General features: G+C 40.0%; 1 protein-coding gene across 1 annotated transcript; it reads left to right on the plus strand.

Annotated features, from left to right (window-relative positions):
• Nucleotides 1-396: 396 nt before the first annotated feature.
• LOC131236547 (uncharacterized) lies at nucleotides 397-1,656 on the plus strand. Its single transcript, XM_058233797.1, has 2 exons — nucleotides 397-932; nucleotides 1,106-1,656. The coding sequence occupies exons 1-2, from the start codon at nucleotides 522-524 to the stop codon at nucleotides 1,190-1,192; spliced, it is 498 nt and encodes a 165-aa protein (XP_058089780.1). The 5' UTR covers nucleotides 397-521; the 3' UTR covers nucleotides 1,193-1,656.
• The last annotated feature ends 9,423 nt before the right edge of the window (nucleotides 1,657-11,079 follow it).

The following is an 11,079-nucleotide window of genomic DNA, read 5'->3' on the forward strand; positions in this document are numbered from 1 at the left end:
GTGTTTGTGACCTTATCAATAATTTGGATGGCAAATAAACAATCAGGTGGAATATATAAGTTTTTAATTGTTTTATGTAGTGTGGTCCTCCTAAGATTCAAGTCAGCTTCATTTTTTGGATCATGACCTAAAATGAGCTTTCAAAATGGTTGAACGGTGTGGATTTAAAGCACACACATTACTTTGAGCCCACATTCAAGGGTCCCACCCACCTCGGTGGATCACTTAATCCGCTACCGCAACGGAAGTTCGTGGAATGATAACATATTAGAACCTCTTTTTCAGAAAGGTATCGTAATATGAATTTCATATTAATTAGGTAGTTTCTTGTGAACTTCCCGTCATTTATTTACATCCCTTCCAGGGTTTGTAATTTATGCAAAGACTAGTGGCATTTTCCAGATCCAAAGTCCACCTAATCTTTATATCTCTGTCCCGAACAAAATCCCAACCCCATCTTTCCTTCGCTCCAATCTCTCCGATCCAATTTCCTCCCAATCCAAAACCCTTCTCTCCAATTCATGGATAGAGAACCTGAAGAACTCCAATTCCTTGGAGTCTTTGGCATCTACAAAGAAGCCTACAAGATCTTCACAACATGTCAAAAGATCTTTTCCAAGATCACCCTAGCTCTAATCCTCCCTCTATCCTTCATCTTTTTAGCCCACATCCAAATATCCGATCTCCTTTTCTCCAAGATCGACCACAACGAAGAAGCCCTAGACACCACCCAGGTTGGAAGTCCCACTCAAAAAGAGATCCTCCACCGTCTATCTTCCGAATGGACCACCTATATATTATTCAAGGCCGCTTATCTCGTCCTCGTCCTCATCCTCTCTCTCCTATCCACATCCGCCGTCGTCTACACAATCGCTTGTGTTTACACAGCCAAGAACCTAACCTTTCGAAAGGTCATGAGCGTCGTCCCTAAGGTATGGAAGCGGCTCATGCTCACATTTTTCTGGACCTTCATAATTCTGTTAGGTTACAACGCAGTTACAGGTTTGATTATGGTTCTATTCATAATCCTCCTTCCAAATACCTTCGGTTTAACAATACTCTTCATATTGATTGTTGTCTACTTCATCGGACTCGTATACATCAGCATCGTCTGGCATCTGGCCAGCGTCATATCAGTATTAGAGGATGTTTATGGACTTGCAGCGATGCAGAAGAGCAAATCATTGATTAAAGGCAAGGCATGGGTTGCAAGTGTTATTTTTCTTAAGCTCAATGTCGCTGTGACTATTGTCCATATATTGTTCGCGATCTTTGTTGTACATGGGGAATTTGTTGGTCCCATCGCTCGGATTGGGTGTGCGATCGTGTTCTTCCTTTTGCTATCGGCGTTGATCCTTATCTGGCTCGTAGTCCAGACCGTAATTTACTTCGTTTGCAAGTCTTACCACCATGAAAACATCGATAAGTCGTGCTTGGCGGACCATCTTGAGGTTTACTTGGGAGAGTATGTTCCCCTTAATGAGAAATCAGTGCAATTGGAGCAGCTGTATGTTTGATTCCGTTCTATAGCAGAAAGGGGAAGTTCTACTTCAGTGTATTAATTTCTTATGGAATTATGGTTAGCTAAAATTGTGTTGTATTATAGTTGAGAAACATGTTTGATAAGGCAATGAAATGCTTGGAGATGTTATACAATTGCTTTGTTAAGCAGTTTATTTTGCAAAATAGAATAGAGTTGGGATTGGATGTCTTGTTTGGGGCTTCCATTTCAGACTAGGTCCATCAGATCAATGGCCTGGATCATGAAACCATAGACCCCACAAGTTGTGTCATGCAGATTAAGATCATCAAAAACAGAACCATGCCCTGTTTGTATGAAGACTGTGGCAATGTATAAAATAGTATCTTGCTTATTTCATTCCAAATTATATCCATATAACTATTTGTAGTACCCATTTCTATGCTCTCAAAAGAATCAGAGAAAGGTGAAATGGGAACTTATTATAGATGGTTAGTTCCAGGATGAGTTGTGTTCCATCTTCTTTTTACTTAGTTTGAGGTGCCATGTCCCATCCTTGACCAAAAAGGTTCAAAATTCAACAGATTCAGAAACAGAAATCCCAAATTGGTATTGCTTTATTTCATTCAAGATTCTCAATACTATCCAACACATCAAATTCCCCATGCGTGTTTGCATAGATCATGTGTGCATATATATAGCAAACAGTACAAAAGCCAGAATATTCAGCTTATGTAAGGCATGGCACTGGTACTACAGCTCATGGCTGGCATAGACCTTGTTGATGTCATTAGCTATGCTTTGTGCATCCATTGAAACTCCAGCCAATCCTCTCCTTTAGAGACCTACACAGTAGAGCCCATTTCTTCCCTTCCAATGGTTAGTAAAGCCGGGCCTCTGCTTCCCATCTTCGTTGAGTAGATAGTCAAACATCCTGTAATGGAATACATCAACATTTACTCGAAACATAACATGAGGAAGAGGGAAACCATAAGTAGGGCAGTCAATGGACCGAATTGGCTCAGACGGAGCTGTTGGTTCTAAAATACAAATATACATAATAAAAAATCCAAGAAATAATAAAGTAGAATCTCCTAGGTACATTACTGTCACTGTCTTAAATACAGGTTTGCCTAGAGGAAGACGATCCCTTATGCATTGGGTCCAGCCATGAACCATGTGTGTGCAAGGTTGCTCCCATGGCATATATTTGTTTTCTAATTCAAAGGATTAGTGAGGGATTTTAATTTAAAGGATTAATTTTCATAACAATTTTTCAACGTGGGACAAAACTAAACACAATTAAGACAAGTTAGTTAACAAAGAAAAAAATATTTTTTATATTTTCAAATCATTTTTAAAACTCATTTTAATCTAACAAGAGCGGCCATCATGGGCCCACTTGGTTCCCATTTTTAGGCCATGACTGCAGGATACAAAATAGGCATTGAGTCATTCTTTGGTTGTGCATATGTAGTTGATGGCAAAGATTATAGCATCAAAGTGGTGTATCTTTACGTTTGCAAAGACTGCCTCTCATGCTCACCAATGCAGGCATGACCTCCTGTCATTGCACACATGTGATTAATGGCCAGGCCTAAGATGGTGTTGTGTGTGCCCACCCCATGGCATGCCAGGGCTTAACTAGGCATGGCGCCATGGCTCGACACATGCATGTCATGGCCTACATTTTCCCAACTTATGGTGGTCCTGTAATGGGCCAATCCCACATGGGCAACCAAGTGCTTGACACATGGCAAGCAATAAAAACGGGGCCAATTCCACATGGACAATCAATGACATGGCCCAACCATCTAGCCATCCGATTGATGGGCCACCTCATAGATCGGGCATCCCTTTAAAATGCACAAACAAACAGAAGCATCCCAACCATACAATCAAAATAATTAGGAACATCTTATCTGTGATTTATCAAGCAGTCAGGGAATCTTATCGAAGAGATGGGCCATTGATAGGACACTCTAGACCGGTTGCACATAGTGATGTTTCGTAAGCAAAATTTCATGGAAGCATTATTTAGGTTGCAAATGGGTTGGCCGCATGGGTCTGATCCCGTTCCGGATTAGTATGCATTACAATAGTTTTGAACTAAGCTTATTGAAAGTGCACTTGTTTGTTAATCACGTGTATCAATGTGTTAGTAAGTCAGTTGAGCTCATGGAAGCTGAAAACTGAAGACACATAAAAGCTTGGAGCATCAAGGAGTGAAGAAACAGGTAAATTGAATTGCCTTGGTAACCCTGACCTTTTACCCTTTTCGGTTCAAAATAACCTTAGTCTCTAAATGATGTATTCCATAATAGGCAAACCTTTGTTTAATCATTTTATAACCTTGGGAGTTTTTATTTGATCATGGCTAGTTAGGCTTTAGAGGTGCAAAGCTGCTGATAAACAAACAACCCAAAACAACAGTTTTGAGTGGATCTTGATCATATCGACAAGCCGTTGATAAGACTTGATATGATCGAAGACCCCACTCAATTTGATCGAAGATCGGTCTACAAATATCTAACAACCAAATTGCATATATCTTGAATTATTCGATTGAAGGACTCTTTGATCCTATTGAATGAGAGTTTGATCGAATCGATGACTAATTTGATCTTATCGACAGTGTCGTTGAATTAGTCATTTTATGGCCATTGCAAACATTCTTGCCACTCAACCCAGCCATCAAGATCATGCCATGTGACAATATTGAATTCTAGCCATCCAAACACTTACTAACCCTACAGTTGCCAAGAATTACCAGAAAATTAGGCTTGGTGCTATAAATAGCCCTCTTCCCCTCTCATTTTCATGATCCCTTAGAATCCAAGCATCCTCAATGCACCTTCCCATTTCCAAGCCTCTCCCACACTACTCTTAGCCCTTTTCATTCCTCCACTAAGGAGAGGAAAGAGCATTGAGGAGTTCAACCTATGACAACTTAGTATAGCCCAATCCTTAGACTCATGAGCAACTAAAGCCTTGATCTAATACTTGCATTATTATCGTCCAACTTTCAATCAGCTTTGTTTATCTTAGCATTAGCATTATGCAAACATCCATCCATCAATCTTGCATGGCATTGTGCACCTAATTGACAAAAGCGTATACTCTCTGGCTTGCCTATCCATAAAAAATTCTGGTCGATTAGTCTACGCATGACAAGTGGGAGAGTCAATGTAGATTTATCCAGCCTGGGTTATAACTTGTCATAGGCGTTGCATTTAGCACCCCATCACACACGCAATATATATGTAACATTCTGAAAATCGGCACCCGAGTACAAAAACTCTGATCTCGAGTTCCCGGGTGTTAACTAAATGAAAATGCACGTGTGACCTCATTCAGATTCACATTTATTTCACACACGAGCAATCAGAGTAGCGTAATTCAATTTAGCGAATATAAAGCGAGGTAGAGATAACAAAAATCAGAAATATAGGGCTAACAATAAAAAATACAATTCAAATAATGGTGATCACCCACAATGAGGATTACACAAGCCACAATGAACATACCATAAAATCAACATACAGAGCACATTGAGTCAGAACTCCAACATATACAAGCACAAGATTAAATAAGTGCATGGTATTCCAGTTTCGCCTGACGCTCCTAAGGCATCACGGTGAAAGTGCAAGCCGATCCAAGCCTACTCGCCAGAGGCCTCGATAGAATCTGCATTAACAATAATGTCTGGTTGGTGTTTTAAAACACCGTCCCAGGTGGGAGTGAGCAGCTAACTCAATGGTCTCATTAGTTCTAAGTTAAACATGTTATCAACCCAATCAGCGCAGGTAATGATAAAGCAAGAAATTAAACAATTCCTAAATACTCTTATTAAATACGCATATGAAGATATGACATTATGCATACTCTTTTTAAACAACGCTCCCTCTTGAGTGACTTCAACGCCTATTTTACATATGCCAACACTCCCTCATCACGCGACTTCAATGCCAAATTGTTACATCCTATCTAATGCAATGCGATTAATGCATATGTTAGACGAGTAATTATTAAGTTCTATTCATCCAACATATTGGCGAAGCTAGGATACCGACGTCATATCACTAATCTTTATCCGAATTACGTAGCTCATTACGGCACGTAACGGCTCCTCACTAGTGTCCATCGATCCAAATTTAGATGTCACCTGTTTTTCTCACAAATCAACGATTACAAATATATGACATGATACCTAAATGTACGAGGATCAACCCGGCATGAGTTGTCACCCGAACACCGAGTATGATCACTCTGTTTCGAGGTGCGAGATTGTCATATAAAATCAAATCACTACAAAGGAAAGGGCTCGTCATCCAATTTCATTCAGGCCCAAGTCGTTCGAATAGTACTCTAGCATGGAAACATTGGCCGAGTAATTTGCCAAGGCCTATTTGAATAATGATTTATCACCTCTATTAGTGCTCACTGGTCACTATGGGCAAGCTCATCACCCTAGCGTAGGTAGGCAGCTCGGACACGGTGTCCCATACCACCATGCTCGGCTCATGAGTCTTAGTAGAATCGTATCGCACTAACAGTTATGAATGGACTCATCCATTGGGAACGGAGTATCTTATATTTTATTTGGTCGGCTTACACATTTTGAACATACATGATCAGTTGGCTAGTGGACTAATTTAATTGACCTGGGAGAACCCCAGTGTAACTAGCATTGGGTGTAAGCATCTCGTGTAGTCCAACTACTGTCGGTCATCCGTGTTTAACTTGAGTCGATCGAATAAGCCTAGGGTGGTCACCCCAACTCGGCTCACCCCTTTTGTTCTGCAGTTAGCTAACTAACCCAACATCATAACAATCATAAGTATCGGTATGGACTAAGCACAATTTCACTCAATTATAGCATAAGTTCTACTACATAACAATTTAGGCATTTTATAAACTTGTAAGCATCAATAGAAGCAACACACCTTACTTAGGCATTTTATCAAACATGTAAGCATTAATAAAGCAACACATCTATTTAGGCATTTTATCAAACATGTGAGCATCAACAAAATAACACATTCAATTGAGCATTTAATCAAACATATGAATATCCATAAAACAACACATTCAATCACCTAAACATTTTATCAAACATGTGAGCATCCATATCCAACCAATAACATATATTATAGACAAATCAAAATATTAACATATTAGTATGCACAAATTCATTTACAAGCATCTACTCGTTAATTGAGACCCTTATGGGTCGATAAATGATAACCTAGAGATAATGATCCGCACCTTTATAATGATTCGCCCGACTCAAAGTGTTCATAGGATTAGAGTTATAGGAAAAATCCACCAAAGCCTAAACAATTATATAAACCATTGTAAGGACTAGAAAACTTAACCCAAATATTAGATTAGATAGTATAATCTATTTCTTACCTCCAATCACCGCCGAGAAAATTCCGACGACGGCTCTTATTATGGCGAAGCGACTAGAGAGTGGACGAAAGGGTAGAGGTGCACCATCACTCACACCCAAGCTCTCTCTCTCTCTCTCTCTCTCTCTCTCTCCCCCCCCCCCCTCTTTTATTTCTCGTCCCTTTCTCCATTTTTCTCTTGTTGAAATTCGTATGGGATGAGGGGGTACCCAAATAAGGGCCTTATATAGTGCCAAAAGTAGTGTAAATGGCCCTAATGACCCTTTATTCATTATACTAACCCTGTAAGGGATTGTTTCCAATCAATAGGACCCATTATGAGGCATACAGGTCAATCCAAGCAATGAAATAAGTGTCCAACAATGCATTCTTTGTTTGGACATAAATATACGATGATCGGACGTGTCGATCAACCAAAAAGGCCCTAACTTAGATCGACGGTTACCGATGATCAATCAGGGCCGTGGCGATATGAATATGTGTGGAGAAATATCTTTAGTCGGTACCCCGAATTTAGTCATGAATCGATGATTCGGAAGTTACAACTTCACGAAAGAGCAAATGGGTCAGTTTCACTTAAGTTCCAGATTTACATGTAAGGTATTCGCATAACTCAAACACTCCCTTTGCAAGTCCAAGTTGATCGATTCGATGTCCCACGATGGACGTCAAGTTCACTAAGACGAATGTCTTTCTATAATCTCAGATTTAGTGGCCCATTGACAAGCAGTTTAAAGCTTGTTTGAATAGTCATGGCATTTTTGAAATGAGTTGGATATCGAGATTTCTTGTACGCAATTATTAGGGTTTAGATTAGCTAAGTTCATAGTGTGGCCTATTTGTAATTAGCGAAAACAACGATTCAATCCTAATAATCATAAACCATTGGTTCTTAGGCTAAAGGAGTAACTAAATTGATTTGCTTTGTTAATTAAAATCGGATCCCTAGTTGTTTCAGCTTTTGGCGGGTCTTTTTTTAGTTACGATCATCTCGATTAATTAGTGATAGGTCGGCTAGATTTGGACCCTACGGGAGCAAATCCTGAGGCTAAGCTCGATGTTTAGGTGATCGAGCGGATTTGTTGGCTTCCTATGATTGATTAATCGGATTTATGCGATTCTTTACTGGTACCACCATCGTATAGGTTCACTTCGAGCGTCAAGAGCCAATAAGTGACAATGTAAGCTAGTCATATCAAAAGTTTTCAAGGGTTTTTGAAAATTCAAAATAGCGAAAATTCGGGAGGTTACAATATAGCGTTGAACACTCGATGAGTACATATGCTATACAACTTGCTAAGTTAGTTGGATCTTGTCCATAAAAAAAACTTGGACTGATTGATTGATTGCATGACAAGTTGGAGAATCAGGGCGAATTTAGCCAACCTAGGCTATAGCTTGTCATAGGCTCTACATTTAACATGTCATTGCACACACCTTGCATCATTAGTGCACACAAAGTAATTCTAATTGTCAATAGTTCATGAGATCTTGTGAAGTGGAAACCGTACATCTGTACGGGTAGTGGGTGCCTAGCTCCCTTCCCTATATGTAATTGTGCATGGTTCCTTACTCAAATTCTTCAGCCAAAGATCAAAGAGTCATCTTAGGGCATGGAATCCGTAGATCGTTTATCCTAACGTTTCTATGAGGTCTAACTGACCGTGGAATCAAATTAAATAGCTGGTGGTGACTCCAGTCAAATACAATCTTACGTGACAATCTATACAATCATTACATAGGATCCACTAAATCATAAGATGATTCATCCCCCTTGCAATACCTAGGCTTACATGATCTAACTAGACATGGAGCACGTGCTGATCTATATGGGATTTCATCTTGATCATCTCATAGATTTAGGGAGAGGTACATCTCATATATGCATGCATTTCAACATACAATACTTTTATTGGATTTACCGACATAATGATTTATGTTGTTTGAGAAGCAGACCAAGCCTTTTAATCCATGAACATCAATGAAAAGTTATTTGACAATGTAGACACCCTACCCCGGGCTAACAAGCTGATGAAATTTGACCAAGTCAACTCGTTAAACCCTGACCCTATGAATCATAACCTTGTAAACCTTAACCCTAACCAAATCATATAATCCTAGAACCTTAACTCATCCCAGTCCGACCCATTCAAACTCAACCCAGTTGAGCTCAATTAAACCCTGCCAAAACCTAGCGAAAATCTGGTCACACCTGGAGTCAACCTGTCAAGTCAACTCACCCAATCAACCTATCCAGTCAACCCATCGAGTCAAATCAAGCCAAAAAACAAGCTCAATCTCAAGGCCCAGAAAAAACAGTGCAATAACATTACAACTCCAAAAGAGATAGAGCCTCCACACATGCACCCTCACCCACCTACCAAAGTAGAGGGTGTAGAGTGGCTCTAGCGGCACCTTGGATGCTACCGGCCACGTGGCACACCCCATCTTGGCGGGAGGGGTGCAACGCAAGTGGGGTTCTCCCTAGCTCGGGGTATACACATGTGGCAAAACAAAATGACTAGGTACCCCATACTTGAGCAATATTTACCATTTTACCACTTAATCCAGCCATCAAGATCATGCCATATGGCAACCTTGAATCCTAGCCATCCAAACACTTTCTAACCTTACTCTTGCTAAGAATTACTAGAAACTCGAGCTTAGTTTTATAAATAGCCCCCTCCCCCTGTCATTTCCGTGATCCCTTAGAATCCAAGCATCCTCAACACATCTTCCCATTTCCAAGCCTCTCTCGAGCCATTCTTAGCCCTTTTTATTCCTCCACCAAGGAGAGGAAAGAGTATTGAGAATGAGTTAGCCTATGACAACTTAGTCTAGCCCAATCCTTAGCCTCTTGAGCAACTAAAGCCTCAATCTAGTCCTTGCAGTATTACCGTCTGTCTAACCGTCCAACTTTCAATCAGCTTCATCTATCTCAGCATTGGCATTGTGCAAACATCCATCCATCAATCTTGCATGGCATTGTGCACTTAATTGACAAGAGTGTATGCTTTGTAGCTTGCTGATATAATTATATTATACCCATCAGAAATTCTGGTCGATTAATCTATGCATGACAAGTGGGAGTGTCAATATAGATTTATCTAGCCTGAGCTATAACCTGTTATAGGCGTTGCATTTAACACCCCATTACACACAATATTACATACAGAATTTCATTTCTTGGCACATATAGCACTCAACACTCGATCAGTTCAAACATATGCTCTGCGACTTGCTGAGTTAGTCAGATCTTGTCCATAAAAAACTTGGACGGATTGGTTTATCATATGACAAGTGGGAGAGTCTGGGCGGATTTAGCTAGCCTAGGCTATAACTTGTCATAGGCACTACATTTAACATGACATTGCACACACTTTGCATAATTAGTGCACAAAAAGTAATTTTAATTATCGATAGTTCGTGAGATCTCGAGAAGTAGAGACCGTACATCTGTATGGGTAGAGTGGGTGCCTAACCCCTTCCATCTCTGTAACTGTGCATACTTCCGTACTCAAAATCTTCAGTTGTAAATCAATGAGTCATCATAAGGCAGTGACTCCTCAGATTTTCTATCATAATGTTTCTACAAAGTCTAATCGACTGCGGAATCGAATTAATTAGCTAGTGTTGACTCCAGTCAAATACAATCTATTTATAATCACCACACTTAAAACGTTAATCCATCCGTACGAGCACGATCCACCCAGGATCCAACGTTCACAGATAGTCAACTCAAATAATTACTCGTTATATGCATGTTTGATTATATCATACCATGTAGTTGTACCATACCTTGAAAAGTATCCACTTAAAACAATTCTTCTAAAGTGCAATAGCCGAATTTCTCTACCAGGTCATTTGCACAATTAGCAATTTCATGTGACATTTAGATGTTTTGGACAAGCACAAGTAGGGGTGGCAATGTGTTAGGTTCCTGGCTATGCAGGGGCAGCCTAAAACATGAAGAGAGCTTGGGCAGCCTTGGCACGGTCCAATCACCAAGTCATATTTGAACCATCCAAACTGTTTATATGATAGGCCTAGCCATAGTAAGAAGACACGAAGACGGAGAAGATAAAATCTTAGATTAGACTATCTTTACCTTGGATCATTTATTCTCCTGGTATCCCAAGAGACGTGAACCATCGTATGCTCTGGTTTTAAATTTATGCAAGCGCC

This window comes from Magnolia sinica, chromosome 2, assembly GCF_029962835.1.
Source record: "Magnolia sinica isolate HGM2019 chromosome 2, MsV1, whole genome shotgun sequence".
In the NCBI taxonomy this organism is placed as follows: Eukaryota; Viridiplantae; Streptophyta; class Magnoliopsida; order Magnoliales; family Magnoliaceae; genus Magnolia; species Magnolia sinica.